Genomic DNA, 20562 nt, shown 5'->3' on the forward strand with positions numbered 1-20562 from the left:
TATGGACAAAGAGCAACTAACAACATTTCTGTGATTATCTTTAGAGTGACTCATAATCACTTGACTAACTCATCAGACCCCAGGACTAGACAGACAGAACAGGGGATGAGAAGAAAGTAAGTGAGAGAGAGGGAGAGAGAGAGAGAGAGAGAGAGAGAGAGAGAGAGAGAGAGAGAGTGAGAGAGAGAGAGAGAGGGAGAGAGAGAGAGGGAGAGAGAGAGAGAGAGGGAGAGGGAGAGCAAAAGAGATGGATACGGGAAGGAATACGTAGGGGATAAAGAGACTGAGATGAAGAGATGGAATGAGGGAAGGAATACGTAGGGGATAAAGAGACTGAGATGAAGAGATGGAATGAGGGAGAGGGGGAGGGAGTGGTGCTCTCCTCCTTACAGCTCACAGTGGGGATTCTGTCTGTACCCTAATACTCTTCCCTCATTTCCCCTCCTCCTTCTCTCCTCCCTCCAACCGTCCATCTAGTTATCCCTGGGAGGCATGGGGCGGCAAGGAAAAGAAGGGAACGAGGAGAGGAGAGAGAGAGAGCATACATACTAAAGATCCACTTACCTTGCCTGGGACCCCATGTCTCTCAATCACCTAGAGCGGACTGATGAGATAGGGCACCTCTCTCGATCGCCCTCTTTCCCTGTCCCCCCCACCCCTCTCTCTTTTCCCCCCTCCCATACATATCTCATTCTCTCTCCCTCTCTCCTTCCTCCGCTCCCCCTCTCTTTTGTATAGATCTGGTAATGGGAGGGTAAGACAGAAGTAGAACTCCCATTATTGAGTGAATTTAGCACCTTGGACAGCGCTTCACAATCTTTATTGCTTTGCTGACCCTCCTGGCATGTCCTGTGAGCGTGTGTTTGTGTGTGTGTGTCGGGGTGGGAGCACACACATGCTCCGGGCTTGTTCACAGCGAAACACACACTTGACACAGACTGGGGGTGAACACAGTGTGTGTGTGTGTGTGTGTGTGTGTGTGTGTGTGTGTGTGTGTGTGTGTGTGTGTGTGTGTGTGTGTGTGTGTGTGTGTGTGTGAGAGAGAGAGAGAGAGATGGAGGGATACACTCAGGGGGGAGAGCAATTTTCTGTTTGTCGCTCCTCCAGCACATTTCCTGGCCCCGGCACATTCATTTTTAAAAAGGGTTTTACAAGGCTCAAAATGTCTACATCACACACACTCACAAACACACATATACGCACACACACACATATACGCACACACACACACACACACACACACACACACTGTTTGTGTGTATTGATTTAGATGGCAAGGGTTGATAGGATAATCACAGGGCAGAGATTAGGGTACTACAGATTACAGACTATTACAGGTATATAGAGAGGCTGTCATAGGCAGGCTGTGTAGTGTCATAGGCAGGCTGTGTAGTGTCATAGGCAGGCTATGTAGTGTCATAGTCAGGCTATGTAGTGTCATAGGCAGCCTGTGTAGTGTCATAGGCAGGCTGTGTAGTGTCATAGGCAGGCTGTGTAGTGTCATAGGCAAGCTGTGTAGTGTCATAGGCAAGCTGTGCTGTGTCATAGGCAGGCTGTGATGTGTAGTGTCATAGGCAGGCTGTGTAGTGTCACAGGCAGGCTGTGTAGTGTCATAGGCAAGCTGTGTAGTGTCATAGGTAGGTTGTGTAGTGTTAGTGTGTCAGCTAGTGATGTAGTGTGTTAAATGAATTGATGGATGATCCTTCTAGAGGTTAAGCTGAGGGAAGATGTAGACAGGATTGCTTGTTGATGGTTGAATAATGGAGAGAGACCCATGTTTTATTCAGAGGTAGAATCTCTCTCTCTCTCTCTCTCTCTCTCTCTGTCTCCCTCTCCTCTCCTCTGCTCTCCCTCTTTATTTCCATCCCTCAATCCTGCATTCATAGCACAATGTGTAATAAAATGGAGTAAAGCTCTGTGAAGATTTTCGTATTCACCCCCCCCCCCCCCCATTCTCTCTTCCTCCACAGGAAGTCATTCTAAAGAGAGCGGCAGACTTGGTAGAAGCGCTCTACGGGATGCCACATAATAACCAGGTGAGACACACACACACACACAAAATGTTCCCACACATGCAAAAACACAGATCCCCATCCCTCACCCTGACAGTGGGAAGAGTGGAGGTGGATAAGGAAAGGTATGGGCGAAGTGAGGAGGAGGACAGAAAACATTTGATGAATCTATTAACCAGGTTTTGCCTCTCCCTCCTCTCAGTACATTTTGTTTTATGTGTTTTAATGTAACCTTTATTTAACTATGCAAGTCAATTAAGAACAAATTCTAATTTACAATGTTGGCCTACCAGAAGGCCTCCCGTTGGGTCGGAGGCTGGGATTAAAGATATAGGACAAAACACACAACAACAAGAGAGACACCACAACACTACATAAAGAAAGACCTAAGACAACACCACAACACAATATAAAGAGAGACCTAAGAAAACACCACAACACAATATAAAGAGAGACCTAAGACAACACCACAACACAATATAAAGAGAGACCTAAGACAACACCTCAACACAATATAAAGAGAGACCTAAGACAACACCTCAACACAATATAAAGAGAGACCTAAGACAACACCTCAACACAATATAAAGAGAGACCTAAGACAACACCTCAACACAATATAAAGAGAGACCTAAGACAACACCACAACACAATATAAAGAGAGACCTAAGACAACACCTCAACACAATATAAAGAGAGACCTAAGACAACACCACAACACAATATAAAGAGAGACCTAAGACAACACCACAACACAATAAAGAGAGACCTAAGACAACACCTCAACATAAAGAGAGACCTAAGACAACACCTCAACACAATATAAAGAGAGACCTAAGACAACACCTCAACACAATATAAAGAGAGACCTAAGACAACACCTCAACACAATATAAAGAGAGACCTAAGACAACACCTCAACACAATATAAAGAGACCTAAGACAACACCACAACACAATATAAAGAGACCTAAGACAACACCACAACACAATATAAAGAGAGACCTAAGACAACACCAAAACACCATATAAAGAGAGACCTAAGACAACACCACAACACTACATAAAGAAAGACCTAAGACAAAACCAAGATGGCGTAGCAGTCGGACGTGTGTTTTTGTCTTTTCCCGTCCTGTCCCATGTTTATATCGTTTTCTTCATGTATATATTGCATATATTTTAATCTCACTTTTCATCTACGGACTGAATATACTTTCCTATAACCCACCTCAACCAATGTGGTACGGATCTGCTATTTTTATACTTTAGAACCAGAACCCCCATCAGAAGCTAGCCTGCTAACTGGCTACTAGCTAGTAGTCAGTTAGCCACTTCTAGCGGTCCTCACCATTAACTCGGACAATTCCTGCCAGTCTGTACAGCGTGATATCAACCCAGAGCATATTGGACTGCTTTTTCTCTACAAAATCTCAGGATTCCCAGCGCAAGCTCTGAACCTTTACACCGGATCATTGCAGCTAGCTAGCTAGCTACATCTCTGTCCCGAAGCAAGGACCAGTTAGGCTGGTGCTAGCCTCGAGCTAGGCCCATCTCCCGGCTAGCCAAAGAGGTCCACCAGCCAATTATTGGGCTACAATACCTCTTTTGCCAATTGGCCTGGGACGCTTTTTGCCAACTGGTCTGGCCTGGACGCTTCCATTAATGCCGATGCCCATCTGGAGGCCCCTGTCTGATTTCATCACGACGGAATTGGCTCCCTGACTCATCTGCTACTCTTTGGACCCTATGATCACTCGGCTACACAACGTCAATAGCCCTATTGCAAATGCCCCTGTCCAATATGCCTTAGATAGCCCTTTTGTTCCAACCCCCACACTGGCTTAACTGGTGCCTCTAGAGACAAATGACCTTGTGAAGATGCAGGAGGAAACAGGTACAAAAGTATTTATATCCACAGTAAAACTAGTCCTATATCGACATAACCTGAAAGACCGCTCAGCAAGGAAGAAGCCACTGCTCAAAAACCGCCATAAAAAAGCCAGACCACGGTTTGCTACTGCACATGGGGACAAAGATCGTACCTTTTGGAGAAATGTCCCGTGGTCTGATGAAACAGAAATAGAACTGTTTGGCTATAATGACCATCGTTATGTTTGGAGGAAAAAGGGGGAGGTTTGCAAGCCGAAGAACACCATCCCAATCGTGAAGCACGGGGGTGGCAGGAGGGACTGGTGCACTTCACAAAATAGATGGCATCATGAAGACGGAAAAGTATTTGGATATATTGAAGCAACATCTCAAGACATCAGTCAGGACGTTAAAGCTTGGTCGCAAATGGGTCTTCCAGATGGACAATGACCCCAAGCATACTTCCAAAGTTGTGGCAAAATGGCATAAGGGCAACAAAGTCAATGTATTGGAGTGGCCATCACAAAGCTCTGACCTCAATCCCATAGAACATTGAAAAAGTGTATGCGGGCTAGGAGGTCTACAAACCTGACTCCGTTTTTTATCTCTGTTAGGGGGAATGGGCCAAAATTCACCCAGCTTATTGTGGGAAGCTTGTGGAAGGCTACCCGAAACGTTTGACCCAAGTTAAAAAATTTAAAGGCAATACTACCAAATACTAATTGAGTGTATGTAAACTTCTGACCCACTGGAATGTGATAAATAAATACTATTATTCTGACATTTCACATTCTTAAAAGTGGTGATCCTAACTGACCTAAAACAGGGAATTTTAACTTGGATTAAATGTCAGGAATTGAAAAACTGAGTTTAAATGTATTTGACTAAAGTGTATGTGAACTTCCGACGTCAACTGTACATGTTTCAAGCAGACCACCATAGTCCCTGTGCCCAAGGAAGCGAAGGTAACCTGTCTAAATGATTACCGCCTCGTGGCACCCACGTCGGTAGCCATGAAGTGCTTTGAAAGGCTGGTCATGGCTCACATCAACAGCATCAACAGACCAACTCCAATTTGCATACCGCCCCAATATATCCACAGGTGATGCAATCTCAATCGCACTCCACACTGCCCTTTCTCACCTGGAAAAAAGGATCACCTATGTGAGAATGCTGTTCATTGACTACAGCTCAGCGTTCAACACCATAGTGCCCACAAAGCTCATAACTAAACTAAGGACCCTGGGACTCAACACCTCCCTCTGCAACTGAATCGGGGACTTCTTGACGGGCCGCCCCCAGGTGGTAAGAGTAGGCAACAACATGTCTGTCACACTGATCCTTAACACTGGGGCCCCTCAGGGTTGTGTACTTAGTCCCCTCCTGTATTCCCTGTTCACCCATGACTGCCCATGATGGTCTATAGGGAGGAGGTCAGAGAACTGGCAGTGTGATTCCAGGACAACAGCCTCTCCCTCGATGTGAGCAAGACAAAGGAGTTGATTGTGGACTACAGGAAAGGCTGGCCGAACAGGCCCCCATTAACATCGACGGGGCTGTAGTGTAATGGGTCAAGAGTTTCAAGTTCCTTGGTGTCCACATCACCAACGAACTATCATGGTCCAAACATACCAAGACAGTCGTAAAGAGGGCAAGACAAAACCTTTTCTCACTCGGAAGAAAATATTTGGCATGGGTCCCCAGATCCTCAAAAGGTTCTACAGCTGCACCATCGAGAGCATCCTGACCGGTTGCATCACCGCCTGGTATGGCAAATGCTTGGCATCTGACCGTAAGGCGCTACAGAGGCTAGTGCGAACGGCCCAAGCTTCCTGCCATCCAAGACCTATGTAAAAGGCGGTGTCAGATGAAAGCCCAGAAAATTGTCGGAGACTCCAGTCACCCAAGTTACAGACTGTTTTCTGCTACCGCACGGCAAGCGGTACCGGAGCGCCAAGTCTAGGACCAAAAGGCTCCTCAACAGCTTCTACCCCCAAGCCATAAGACTGCTGAACACTTCATAAAAATCCCCACCGGACAATTTACATTGACTCCCCCTTGTACACTGTTACTCTCTGGGGTTTTTTCTAGGGGGTGGATCAGCTTAATATTGTGGAAAGATTGTTGCTTCCATCAATGTAATTGTCTGCATCATTTCCAATCCCCCATATCTTTCTTAGGTAAATATATATCCATATAAATATACATACATACCCATACATATACATACATAAACATTCATACATATACACATATATACATACAGTACATACATACATGCACATATCTATATACAGTGGGGCAAAAAAGTATTTAGTCAGCCACCAATTGTGCAAGTTCTCCCACTTAAAAAGCATCTTCACAATGTCCTTTGCTGTTGTTCTGGGATTGATTTGCACTTTTCGCACCAAAGTATGTTCATCTCTAGCAGACAGAACGTGTCTCCTTCCTGACCGGTATGACGGCTGTGTGGTCCCATGGTGTTGATACTTGCGTACTATTTTTAGTTCAGATGAACGTGGTACCTTCAGGCGTTTGGCAATCGCTCCCAAGGATGAACCAGACTTGTGGAGGTCTACAAACTTTTATCTGAGGTCTTGGCTGATTACTTTTGATTTTCCCATGATGTCAAGCAAAGAGGCACTCAGTTTGAAGGTCGGCCTTGAAATACATCCCCAGGTACACCTCCAATTGACTCAAATTATGTCAATTAGCCTATCAGAAGCTTCTAAAGCCACGACATCATTTTTGGGAATTTTCCAAGCTGTTTAAAGGCACAGTCAATTTAGTGTATGTAAACTTCTGACCCACTGGAAATGTGACACAATGAATTACAAGTGAAATAATCTGTCTGTAAACAATTGTTGGAAAAATGACTTGTGTCATGCACAAAGTAGATGTCTTAGCCGACTTCCGACTTCAACTGTAAATCCACCAGTCCTATTTATAATATCATTCACTAAAATGATACCTTTTTTAAACATTTTTTCTCAATTGGTATATTTGAGTTTAACAATAATATTTGTTGTATTATTTGTTCTGTCTTTTCAGGTGGATTAAACTGGAATTGCAACCAACTTTCTAAGGCTTGTTTAAAAAATAACAATATTTTGGAGATTATTTTCTTTTCAAACAACTGAAAGTGGGCAGGTGTAATCTGAATAAAGGGGAAAATGGCATTCTTGAACATGGGGTGAGACATTCCTAACAATTTACTAGAAAACCAGTTTGGATTTAAGTCTACATGCCTTTCGTGAGAGGTGCTTTAATATTGAATCATTTCTTCCATCCAAATTCATATTCATTATATACAAACTGTACTGTTAGTCCTTCAATTTCCTTTGTTAATATGGACTCTTTTAATCTAAATTGCTTTTGTTTTATAGATGAGTACTGAATTGCATGGCCTCTAAAGGCACATTTATAAGTGTCCCATACAATAAGGGGATCTGCTGTACCTACAGTGGGGCAAAAAAAAGTATTTAGTCAGCCATCAATTGTGTAAAAAGATGAGAGAGGCCTGTAATTTCCATCATAGGTACACTTCAACTATGACAGACAAAATGGAAAAAAATCCAGAAAATCACATTGTAGGATTTTTAATGAATTTATTTGCAAATTATGGTTTTTCGTTTTCATCAAGTAGGCTTTGATTAAATTTCCAATATCCTCGCCCACGTGGAAATTCTGTAAGAGTAATATATATGCCAATTATGTGATGATCAGACCCCATTCGGTCCACTATCAACACTTTTTAAAGTTTTGGTGCCAGAGAGAATGACATAAGAAAGCAGTCAAGACTACTAGCTTGATTAAGCCTACGCCATGTATATCTCACTAGGTCAGGTTATTTAATATTTAGTCTAACTTACCGATTTTGAATATGACGTTTTTATCTTGAGGTGCTCTACATAACTAGGTTCAGTCCGCCATCTTCCTTCTCTATTAGCTGTTTGTTTGTTACCTAGTCAGTTCACCCCCACCTACATGTACAGATTACCGGTGTACCGGTGCCCCCTGTATATAGCCTCGTTATTCTTATTCTTATTGTGTTACTTTTTATTATTACTTCTTATCTTAGCCTACTTGGTAAATATTTTCTTCTTCTTGAACTGCACTGTTGGTTAAGGGCTTGTAAGTAAGCATTTCACGGTAAGGTCTACACTTGTTGTGTTCGGCGCATGTGGCAAATAAGATTTGATTTGATTTAAAGAGAGACCTAAGACAACACCGCAACATGGTAGCAACACAACATGGCAGCAACACATGACAACACAGCATGCTACAAACATTGTTAGGCACAGACAACAGCACAAAGGGCAAAAAGGTATAGACAACAATACATCACATGAAGCAGCCACAACTGTCAGTAAGACTGTCCATGACTGAGTCTTTGAATGTAGAGATAAAACTGACCAGCTCGTTCCAGTCGCTAGCTGCAGCGAACTGAAAAGAGGAGTGACTTGGAGATGTGTGTGCTTTGGGGACTGTCTAGATTTAACCTTAGCCTGCAGCTTGGATATGTGCTTAGAGAAGGACAGGGTACTATCTAGCCATACTCTCAAGTACATGTATGAGGTGACTACCTCAAGCTCTAAACCCTCAGAGGTAGTAGTAACACCTGTGGGGAGGGGGCATTCTTCTTACAGAACCACAAGAACTTTGTTTTGGAGGTGTTCCGAATAAGATTAAGGGTAGAGAAAGCTTGTTGGACACTAAGAAAGCTTTGTTGTGGAGCGTTTAAAGTCAAATCCAGGGAGGGTTCTGCTGCATATAGGACTGTATCATCTGCATATAAATGGATGAGAGAGCTTCCTACTGCCTGAGCTATGTTGCTGATGTAAATTGAGAAGAGGGTGGGGCCTAGGATCAAGCCTTGGGGTACTCCCTTGGTGACAGGCAGTGACTGTTCTGACTTTACACACTGCACTCTTTGAGAGACGTAGTTAGAAGAAAATAAACAACTCAGCCTTATAGAATAACTTTATTGCATTTAATTATATTATTTTCTATTCCATTAAATGGAATCTGACATGCCTCCCTCTCTCTGTCAGGAGATGATTTTGAAGCGGGCAGCTGACATGGCAGAGGTGTTGTATACGACGGTGCCACGCGGCCACAACCAGCTGTTAGGCAGCGGCTCCGTCCACGCCAGCATGATGGCCGTCAACTCCTTCCCCGGGTCAGAAGTCACACAGACAGCCAATCAGGGTGAGCCATAACATAGGAACCAGGAAGTTAAATGGTTTTGTGTAATGTATGAAAACTACTTATAACTGTTTTATATTTTTGTCTCATTCTCTCTGTCTCTTTTTTTCTTTTTATTTATCTCTCTCTTCATAATTCTATCCCTTTCTCTCTCCTCTCTCTTCCCCCATCCCCACCTCCTCTCTGTATCACTCTCTCCCCCCTCCTCTCTCGCTCGCTCTCTCCCCCTCGTCTCCCCTCTCCCTCCCTACCTCTAGGTTACAGTAGGAGTAGCAGCAGTGCATCTCCTCATGGTTATGTCCCCAGCACCACTCCACAGCAGACCAGCTACAGCTCTGTTTCCACTAGCATGAATGGCTACACTGACTCTGGCATGACCACGCTAGGAACCTCACCCAACTTCCTCAACGGGTCAGCCGCCAACTCACCCTACGCTAGTGAGTACCACACTACACTGTCCACACTACACACTAAAACCTCCACACTATGTACCATTGAGTGCCACAATGAACCCTCCACACTATACCCTGTGCCCTACATGCTATGCCCTAGAATAAAAAGAGAGAGCTATTGGTGAGAGAAATGTACAATGAAAAAGAAAGGGGCGGTGAAAGACCATTGGTTTCATTAAGAGCGTCCTTTATGTCTATAATGGCTATTCTCATTATCTCTCCTCCTCCCCTCTACATTAAAGACGCTTAATTAAATCAATAAACTAATTGCAGGAGAAGCATTTCAATCCCAGCTCTTTAATTCTCTTGAATGTTAACACGTATTTTAACATGCTCAAATGGACCATCGATGACAGCAGACACTTTCAATCAAACACACACACACACACACACACACACACACAATGCAGACACTTTTGATCAATACCTTCCTGCTGGCCGGCTTACTACTTCCAGTTGTCATTAAATGATGTGTTAGACCTCCTTCATAAGTGGAAAATGGCACTCTATTGCCTACATACTGGCCTATGTGGCCTGGTCAAAGGTAGAGCCCTATATATGCTGTCATGTGTACTATATAGGATGTCATGTGTACTATATAGGATGTCATGTGTACTATATAGGCTGTCATGTGTACTATATAGGATGTCATGTGTACTATATAGGATGTCATGTGTACTATATAGGATGTCATGTGTACTATATAGGCTGTCATGTGTACTATATAGGATGTCATGTGTACTATATAGGATGTCATGTGTACTATATAGTCAGCCATGTGTACTATATAGTCAGCTATGTGTACTATATAGTCAGCCATGTGTACTATATAGTCAGCCATGTGTACTATATAGGATGCCATGTGTACTATATAGTCAGCCATGTGTACTATATAGGATGTCATGTGTACTATATAGGATGTCATGTGTACTATATAGTCAGCCAAGTGTACTATATAGGAGGTCATGTGTACTATATAGGATGCCATGTGTACTATATAGTCAGCCATGTGTACTATATAGGATGTCATGTGTACTATATAGGATGTCATGTGTACTATATAGTCAGCTATGTGTACTATATAGGATGTCATGTGTACTATATAGGATGTCATGTGTACTATATAGTCAGCCAAGTGTACTATATAAGAGGTCATGTGTACTATATAGGATGCCATGTGTACTATATAGTCAGCCATGTGTACTATATAGGATGTCATGTGTACTATATAGGATGTCATGTGTACTATATAGTCAGCTATGTGTACTATATAGGATGTCATGTGTACTATATAGGATGTCATGTGTACTATATAGTCAGCCATGTGTACTATATAGGATATCATGTGTACTATATAGGATGTCATGTGTACTATATAGGCTGTCATGTGTACTATATAGGATGTCATGTGTACTATATAGGATGTCATGTGTACTATATAGGCTGTCATGTGTACTATATAGGATGTCATGTGTACTATATAGGATGTCATGTGTACTATATAGTCAGCCATGTGTACTATATAGTCAGCCATGTGTACTATATAGTCAGCCATGTGTACTATATAGGATGCCATGTGTACTATATAGGATGCCATGTGTACTATATAGTCAGCCATGTGTACTATATAGGATATCATGTGTACTATATAGTCAGCCATGTGTACTATATTGGATGTCATGTGTACTATATAGGATGTCATGTGTACTATATAGTCAGCCAAGTGTACTATATAGGAGGTCATGTGTACTATATAGGATGCCATGTGTACTATATAGTCAGCCATGTGTACTATATAGGATGTCATGTGTACTATATAGGATGTCATGTGTACTATATAGTCAGCTATGTGTACTATATAGGATGTCATGTGTACTATATAGGATGTCATGTGTACTATATAGGATGTCATGTGTACTATATAGTCAGCCAAGTGTATATAGGAGGTCATGTGTACTATATAGGATGCCATGTGTACTATATAGTCAGCCATGTGTACTATATAGGATGTCATGTGTACTATATAGGATGTCATGTGTACTATATAGTGAGCTATGTGTACTATATAGGATGTCATGTGTACTATATAGGATGTCATGTGTACTATATAGTCAGCCATGTGTACTATATAGGATATCATGTGTACTATATAGGATGTCATGTGTACTATATAGTCAGCCATGTGCACTATATAGGATGTCATGTGTACTATATAGTCAGCCATGTGTACTATATAGGATGCCATGTGTACTATATAGTCAGCCATGTGTACTATATAGGATATCATGTGTACTATATAGGATATCATGTGTACTATATAGTCAACCATGTGCACTATATAGGATGGCATGTGTACTATATAGACAGCCATGTGTACTATATAGGATGTCATGTGTACTATATAGTCAGCCATGTGTACTATATATGATGTCATGTGTACTATATAGTCAACCATGTGCACTATATAGGCTGTCATGTGTATTATATAGTCAGCCATGTGTACTCTATAGGATGTCATGTGTACTGTATAGTCAGCCATGTGTACTATATAGGATATCATGTATACTATATAGGATATCATGTGTACTATATAGCATGTCATTTGTACTATATATGATATCATGTGTACTATATAGGATGTCATGTGTACTATATAGGATATCATGTGTACTATATAGTCAGCCATGTGTACTATATAGGATGTCATGTGTACTATATAGTCAGTCATATGTACTATATAGGATATCATGTGTACTATATAGGCTGCCATGTGTACTATATAGTCAGCCATGTGTACTATATAGGATGCCATGTGTACTATATAGTCAGCCATGTGTACTCTATAGGATGTCATGTGTACTGTATAGTCAGCCATGTGTACTATATAGGCTGCCATGTGTACTATATAGTCAGCCATGTGTACTATATAGGATGCCATGTGTACTGCATAGTCAGCCATGTGTACTATATAGGATATCATGTGTACTATATAGTCAGCCATGTGTACTATATAGGCTGCCATGTGTACTATATAGGCTGCCATTTGGACAGGCAGAGCTATGAAATGTAACTGAGGGTATTTTGTGTTTTGGGAACCTATGTTACCTATGTTTTGGTCTTGTAATATACCCACACTGTTCCCATAACCTAATGAAATGTTCCGGGAACCTTTAAAGAACTAAAAGGCTGTGACGTCAACATTCTGGCAACATCAAAGGAAGGTGTTGTGCACCATGATACAAACATTAACTGAATGTTGCACAACTGGACAGTTTTAGTGTTTTGGGAACCTCTCTCTTGTCAGATCCCCACAACGTTCCCATAACCTAAATAAACATTCTGGGAACCTTTAAAGAACAGATTAAATGTGTTCCAGGAACGTTCTTGCAACATCAGGTGAATGTTTTTTGTCCCCTAAAATAAACAGTGTCGAATCAACCGCATAACTGGACAGTTTTAGTGTTTTGGGAAGATATATTTTGTGATGTTCCCACCAGGCTGTTAGCACAACCTAATGAAACATTCTGGGAACCATTAAAGAGCAGACGAAACAACCTGTTTGCAACATCAGGCGAACGTTTGATAAAAACCATTGTATAGTCATCAGCTTGACTGGACAGTTTGGTATTATGAGAACATTTGCTTCAACCGAATGTCCTGGGAACTTTCACAGAACCAATTTTAGTTTGCTGGGAAAACATTACTGGTGTGTTGTGTTATTACATTACCAGGAAACCAAATAACAACTTTTTGGGGATGTTATGTGGTGGTAGTTACAGATGTTGTGCATTTTAGTGAATGTTAGCAGAACATTCCAATGATATTTCATTTTAATCAGGAAAAAATATATATTTTTTAAATGATATCATCATAATTTTTAAATAAAGCCATAACTAGAATTTAATAGGAATCTTAGCTAATGTTCTGGGAATAGCTAATGTCCCAGTCTACTGGGTTGTCTGTAATATCTATAACAGCTGAACTGAGTCCTGTTGTCTGTAATATCTATAACAGCTGAACTGAGTCCTGTTGTCTGTAATATCTATAACAGCTGAACTGAGTCCTGTTGTCTGTAAGACCTATAACAGCTGAACTGAGTCCTGTTGTCTGTAAGATATATAACAGCTGAACTGAGTCCTGTTGTCTGTAATATCTATAACAGCTGAACTGAGTCCTGTTGTCTGTAATATCTATAACAGCTGAACTGAGTCCTGTTGTCTGTAATATCTATAACAGCTGAACTGAGTCCTGTTGTCTATGATCTATAACAGCTGAACTGAGACCTGTTGTCTATGATCTATAACAGCTGAACTGAGTCCTGTTGTCTATGATCTATAACAGCTGAACTGAGTCCTGTTGTCTGTAATATCTATAACAGCTGAACTGAGTCCTGTTGTCTGTAAGATATATAACAGCTGAACTGAGTCCTGTTGTCTGTAAGATATATAACAGCTGAACTGAGTCCTGTTGTCTGTAATATCTATAACAGCTGAACTGAGTCCTGTTGTCTGTAATATCTATAACAGCTGAACTGAGTCCTGTTGTCTGTAATATCTATAACAGCTGAACTGAGTCCTGTTGTCTATGATCTATAACACCTGAACTGAGTCCTGTTGTCTATGATCTATAACAGCTGAACTGAGTCCTGTTGTCTGTATGATCTATAACAGCTGAACTGAGTCCTGTTGTCTGTAAGATCTATAACAGCTGAACTGAGACCTGTTGTCTATGATCTATAACAGCTGAACTGAGTCCTGTTGTCTGTAATATCTATAACAGCTGAACTGAGTCCTGTTGTCTGTAATATCTACAACAGCTGAACTGAGACCTGTTGTCTATGATCTATAACAGCTGAACTGAGTCCTGTTGTCTGTAAGACCTATAACAGCTGAACTGAGTCCTGTTGTCTGTAATATCTATAACAGCTGAACTGAGTCCTGTTGTCTGTAATATCTATAACAGCTGAACTGAGTCCTGTTGTCTGTAAGACCTATAACAGCTGAACTGAGTCCTGTTGTCTGTAATATCTATAACAGCTGAACTGAGTCCTGTTGTCTGTAATATCTATAACAGCTGAACTGAGTCCTGTTGTCATCTGTTGACCAGTCCCCTTCTGTTCCTCTCGCCTCCCCCTCCTCTGTTCCCGTCCCTCTCTCTAATCTTTCCTCTATCCTCCTCGTTCCTCCTTTCTTTCCTGCCCTTCCCCTCAAACCTCTCCCTCCTCCCTGCCCCTTCTCTCTCCCTCTCTCTCTCTCTCCCTCCCCTCTCTCCTAACTATCCCTCCTCTCTCACTCTCCTCCTCCCTCCTCACTCTCCGTCCTCCTCTCTATCTTTCTCTCTCCTCCAGTCGTTCCCTCCAGTCCCATCATGGCCTCCACCACCAATCTTCCCTCTAATTGCAGTAGTTCTTCGGGCATCTTCTCCTTCTCTCCGGCCAACATGGTGTCTGCTGCGGTCAAACAGAAGAGCGCCTTCGCCCCCGTCGTACGGCCGCAGACCTCCCCTCCACTCACCTGCACCAGCACTATTGCTAACGGCCTGCAAGGTAAGCTAGCATGTTGGCCAGTTAACATGCTAGCGAGGCAGTAAATAGTCTATGGAAAGTTAGCCAATTAGTCTATGGCTTGTTGGTGAGTTAGCTGGAGTCAAGACAACTCTATACCTCTCTTGATACCCCCTATCCCCTTTTATAATAATGCTGTGGTTTTCTTTACCCTTCTCTCCCAATTTCCCCCCTTCGTCTTCTTCTCCCCCCTTTTCTATCTCCCTCTCTTCCTCCCCTCCAGTAGATCAGTCTTTTGTGGACTCCCCCTCCAGCTCTCTTCAGGGTCTGGCCTTCTCCTGAAGTATGTTAGCTCTCTCTCTCTCTTCATGTAATCACCCGTCAACCCTTCTCCTGAAGTATGTTAGCTCTCTCTCTCTCTTCATGTAATCACCCATCAACCCTTCTCCTGAAGTATGTTAGCTCTCTCTCTCTCTTCATGTAATCACCCATCAACCCTTCTCCTGAAGTATGTTAGCTCTCTCTCTCACTTCATGTCATCACCCATCAATCCTTCTCCTGAAGTATGTTAGCTCTCTCTCTCTCTTCATGTAATCACCCATCAACCCTTCTCCTGAAGTATGTTAGCTCTCTCTCTCTCTTCATGTAATCACCCATCAATCCTTCTCCTGAAGTATGTTAGCTCTCTCTCTCTCTCTTCGTGTAATCACCCATCAACCCTTCTCCTGAAGTATGTTAGCTCTCTCTCTCTCTTCATGTCATCACCCATCAATCCTTCTCCTGAAGTATGTTAGCTCTCTCTCTCTCTCTCTCTCTCTCTCTCTCTCTCTCTCTCTCTCTTCATGTCATCACCCATCAATCCTTCTCCTGAAGTATGTTAGCTCTCTCTCTCTCTTTCTCTCTCTCTTCATGTCATCACCCATCAATCCTTCTCCTGAAGTATGTTAGCTCTCTCTCTCTCTCTCTCTTCATGTAATCGCCCATCAAGCCTTCATTATATTGGTTCACTCCATCCACCATCACTCCCTCTCCACAGGGGTTTTTCTCATCTTTCCTTGTCCACAGGACTTCCCTTTCTCTGTATTTGTCTTCTTCTAGTCCAGTTGTTTCTCATATGATCAGAGGAAGCCAGTGGTATGTTGTGGCTAATACTAAGCTAGCTGAAAATAGCTTTAAGGTTTAGCCTTTCAGAGAGGCCCGTTGTGTTGACTTTGTGGGTCATACCAAAAAAAACTAAATCCTTCAGGTTGGTGACAGCAGGGAAACAGTGAATCATGTGGGAACTACTGCTTTAGTCTGCCATAAGGTCTATCCATTGTTTTAGTCTGCCATAAGGTCTATCCACTGTTTTAGTCTACCATAAGGTCGATCCACTGTTTTAGTCTGCCATAAGGTCTATCCACTGCTTTAGTCTGCCATAAGGTCTATCCACTGCTTTAGTCTGCCATAAGGTCTATCCATTGTTTTAGTCTGCCATAAGGTCTATCCACTGCTTTAGTCTGCCATAAGGTCTATCCACTGCTTTAGTCTGCCATAAGGTCTATCCACTGCTTTAGTCTGCCATAAGGTCTATCCACTGTTTTAGTCTGCCATAAGGTCTATCCACTGCTTTAGTCTGCCATAAGGTCTATCCACTGCTTTAGTCTGCCATAAGGTCTATCCACTGCTTTAGTCTGCCATAAGGTCTATCCACTGCTTTAGTCTTAGGTCTATCCACTGCTTTAGTCTGCCATAAGGTCTATCCACTGCTTTAGTCTGCCATAAGGTCTATCCACTGCTTTAGTCTGCCATAAGGTCTATCCACTGCTTTAGTCTGCCATAAGGTCTATCCACTGTTTTAGTCTACCATCCACTGTTTTAGTCTGCCATAAGGTCTATCCACTGCTTTAGTCTGCCATAAGGTCTATCCACTGCTTTAGTCTGCCATAAGGTCTATCCATTGTTTTAGTCTGCCATAAGGTCTATCCACTGCTTTAGTCTGCCATAAGGTCTATCCACTGCTTTAGTCTGCCATAAGGTCTATCCATTGTTTTAGTCTACCAGAAGGTCCATACAGGTTGATAGAGGTGCTCTCTCCGTCCCTCTCTCCTTTCTCCTCTCTTCTCTCTATTCCTCTCTCCTCCCTCGCTCTCTTCCTCTCTCTTCTCTTCCTCTCTTCCTCTCTCTCTCCCTCTCTTCTCTTCCTCTCTTCTTCTCTCCTCTCTCTTCTCTCCCTCTCTTCCTCTCTCCCTCTCTCCTCTCTCTTCTCTTCCTCGCTTCCTCTCTCCTTTCTCCTCTCTTCTCTCCCTCTCTTCCTCTCTCTCTCTCTCTTCTCTCCCTCTCTTCCTCTCTCCTCCCTCTCTCTCTTCCTCTCTTCATGTTGATGACAGCTAACCACAGCTACCTGTCCATCGGTGTGCTGCTCAGACACACAGACACACAGAATCACACACACACAGCTCCTTCTTTAATCCCACAGAGCTGGAGACACGTAGGACATAAGCAGAAAATTAGTGGAGTGGAGCAGGACAGGAATCCCTCTGTGGTCTCCATATAAAGGGGGTGGGGGAGTGAGGATATAGCCTCGGTGTCATGGGGAAGGAGGGGGAAGGAGAACAGGGGTGAGGAGAGGAGGGAGAGAAAAAAGGTTGGGTTTTAGAGGGAGAATAAGGGAAGTTAAGGAGAGAGGTTGATTAAGGTAGGGTTTGAGAGTGAGAATAAGGGAAGTTAAGGGGAGAGGTTGATTAAGGTAGGGTTTGAGAGAGAGAGGGAGAAGTTAAGGAGAGAGGTTGATTAAGGTAGGGTTTGAGAGGGAGAATAAGGGAAGTTAAGGAGAGAGGTTGATTAAGGTAGGGTTTGAGAGTGAGAATAAGGGAAGTTAAGGGGAGAGGTTGATTAAGGTAGGGTTTGAGAGGGAGAATAAGGGAAGTTAAGGAGAGAGGTTGATTAAGGTAGGGTTTGAGAGAGAGAGGGAGAAGTTAAGGAGAGAGGTTGATTAAGGTAGGGTTTGAGAGAGAGGGAGAAGTTAAGGAGAGAGGTTTATTAAGGTAGGGTTTGAGAGGGAGAATAAGGGAAGTTAAGGAGAGAGGTTGATTAAGGTAGGGTTTGAGAGAGAGAGGGAGAAGTTAAGGAGAGAGGTTGATTAAGGTAGGGTGTGAGAGAGAGGGAGAAGTTAAGGAGAGAGGTTTATTAAGGTAGGGTTTGAGAGGGAGAATAAGGGAAGTTAAGGAGAGAGGTTGATTAAGGTAGGGTTTGAGAGTGAGAATAATGGAAGTTAAGGAGAGAGGTTGATTAAGGTAGGGTTTGAGAGTGAGAATAAGGGAAGTTAAGGAGAGAGGTTGATTAAGGTAGGGTTTGAGAGGGAGAATAAGGGAAGTTGAGAGTGAGGAGAGAGGTTGATTAAGGTAGGGTTTGAGAGGGAGAATAAGGGAAGTTAAGGAGAGAGGTTGATTAAGGTAGGGTTTGAGAGGGAGAATAAGGGAAGTTAAGGGGAGAGGTTGATTAAGGTAGGGTTTGAGAGGGAGAATAAGGGAAGTTAAGGGGAGAGGTTGATTAAGGTAGGGTTTGAGAGAGAGAGAGAGAGAGAGAGAGAGAGAGAGAGAGAGGGAGATCTTTGTACACCAGATGCTGGAACACATTTGCCGTTATGTGACTGTTCTGATGACGGATGAAACACAGACTGACCTTCCTCTCTCTGTGTGTTTCTCTCTCTCTCTTTCTTTCTCTCTCTTTCTCTCTGTCTCTGTGTCACTCCTTTTCCTCTCTTCCCACAAACAGTGATTCCCGGGATGATTGATCCATCCATGTAGATCTGTGAACGTTGAGGATTTGGGAATGTTGACGGGGAGAGAACATGTCTCACGTGTCCCTGTGTCACACTCCAACCCTCTGGACCTGAACAGGACACTGAACTCTAAATTGTTCAACTCAGGCCTTTCTAGAAGGAATATCATTGGAAGGAAGAAGGAGGAAGAAAACAACAAACATAACATTTGTTGATGTCATTTCCTTCCTGGTGAATTTGTGAACCTTCTCAGACACACCTTGGAGTCGAATAATATGGTTATTTAAATTGAATTTAATCGAACTGAATTGAATCAAACTGAATTGAATGTAATTTAATTGAGGAAGGACTGTAAGATGTCTCATGACCGTGTCCACATCACAATTGAGTGACAATATTACTGACCTCATGACAAAAGCATTTATTTGTATGCGTATTTATTGGTATAATGTTTAAGTTATATTGTTTAAGATCTATTGTATGCCTTCCTACAGACTGTAACACATACAAACAGCACTGAAGCTGATTGGCTATAAGGGTTTGTGTGAGTAGATAGCTCTGACATGACTGGATAGGAGTTAAGATGGGTTGTAACTAAGCTGTCTTGTATCAGTTTACATTTAGTAACTGTAAACAAACACTGTATAGCCTCGAAAACACAGTTCAAATGATAATGTCCATATCATGGATGCATCCATAGTCATGTGTAGGAATTTGAGAGTGGTTCCATTTCTCCATCTCTCAGCTTTTTACTGAAACAGTGGCAGGGTCCATACTATGTTGTTGTTTTAAATGGATTGTCCTTTTAAAGGACTCAAACACACTGAGCTGAAAGATAACCTCTACAATTTTGACAAAGATTTTTGCTGCTAACTTATCACAGAAATATAATACGAGATGTGCAATTCCCTTTTCATTTCAATCAGAAAACACGTTTGATGAAATATCAGATTAGAATGACAATTGATGTAACATATTTGTGTCTATAAATATAAAAAATGATGGGTTTATTATTTTATTTATTTGACTTTGTTTTACCAAAGTTCTACTTCTAAATATAATATAAATATTCATATGTCTTAAGGCAGCTCTCGACACAGATGGTCATTTCACTGTCAAGCTCTCATCATCTATACTTTGCAAAAATGAGAATCACGGATTTGGAGACAAAACAGGGATTTCTGTATAAAGTTCACATTGAAATAATGTATTTCTCTTTTGGAAGTGTACATTTTGCATTGCTTCTTGACCTTAATTCTAGCTTGTTCTGTGTTAGTTTATACGTGTCACAGAGTTATGTTTTGTCACCCACTATGTAAATGTGATCTCACAGGTTTTATTTTGTATCTGTATTGGTGCTGTATTGTCGAGACATGTTTCCATTTGTTATTTCCCGTCCCAAAATGTTATCTATTCTTTATTTTATTTTGTAGGTTAATAAAAGTAGAGTTTTTCCTGATTTGAAAATGTCTCTCTTTCTCTCTATTAGTCCGTTTCTCTCTTTCTCTCTATTGGTCCGTTTTTCTCTCTTTCTCTCTATTGGTCTGTTTTTCTCTACCTTTCTCTCTATTGCTCCATTTTTCTCTACCTTTCTCTCTATTGGTCCGTTTGTTTCTCTCTCTCTCTATTGGTCCGTTTTTCTCTCTTTCTCTCTATTGGTCCGTTTTTTTTCTCTCTCTCTCTCTATTGGTCCATTTTTTTTCTCTCTCTCTCTATTGGTCTGTTTTTTTTCTCTCTCTCTATTGGTCTGTTTTT

At 42.0% G+C, this 20562-nt stretch overlaps 1 protein-coding gene across 1 annotated transcript in view; it reads left to right on the plus strand.

The window, feature by feature from the left end:
- LOC115128127 (transcription factor COE1-A-like) overlaps nt 1–20233 on the plus strand; it is a 124067-nt gene extending 103834 nt beyond the window's left edge. The window contains exons 12-16 of the mRNA XM_065019880.1: nt 1971–2036; nt 8936–9092; nt 9347–9526; nt 14889–15086; nt 18801–20233. Coding sequence (XP_064875952.1) covers nt 1971–2036; nt 8936–9092; nt 9347–9526; nt 14889–15086; nt 18801–18832 — 633 coding nt within the window. The 3' untranslated portion in view covers nt 18833–20233. The remainder of the gene's footprint in view (nt 1–1970; nt 2037–8935; nt 9093–9346; nt 9527–14888; nt 15087–18800) is intronic.
- The last annotated feature ends 329 nt before the right edge of the window (nt 20234–20562 follow it).

The sequence above is a fragment of the Oncorhynchus nerka genome, linkage group LG6 (assembly GCF_034236695.1).
Source record: "Oncorhynchus nerka isolate Pitt River linkage group LG6, Oner_Uvic_2.0, whole genome shotgun sequence".
Taxonomy (NCBI): Eukaryota; Metazoa; Chordata; class Actinopteri; order Salmoniformes; family Salmonidae; genus Oncorhynchus; species Oncorhynchus nerka.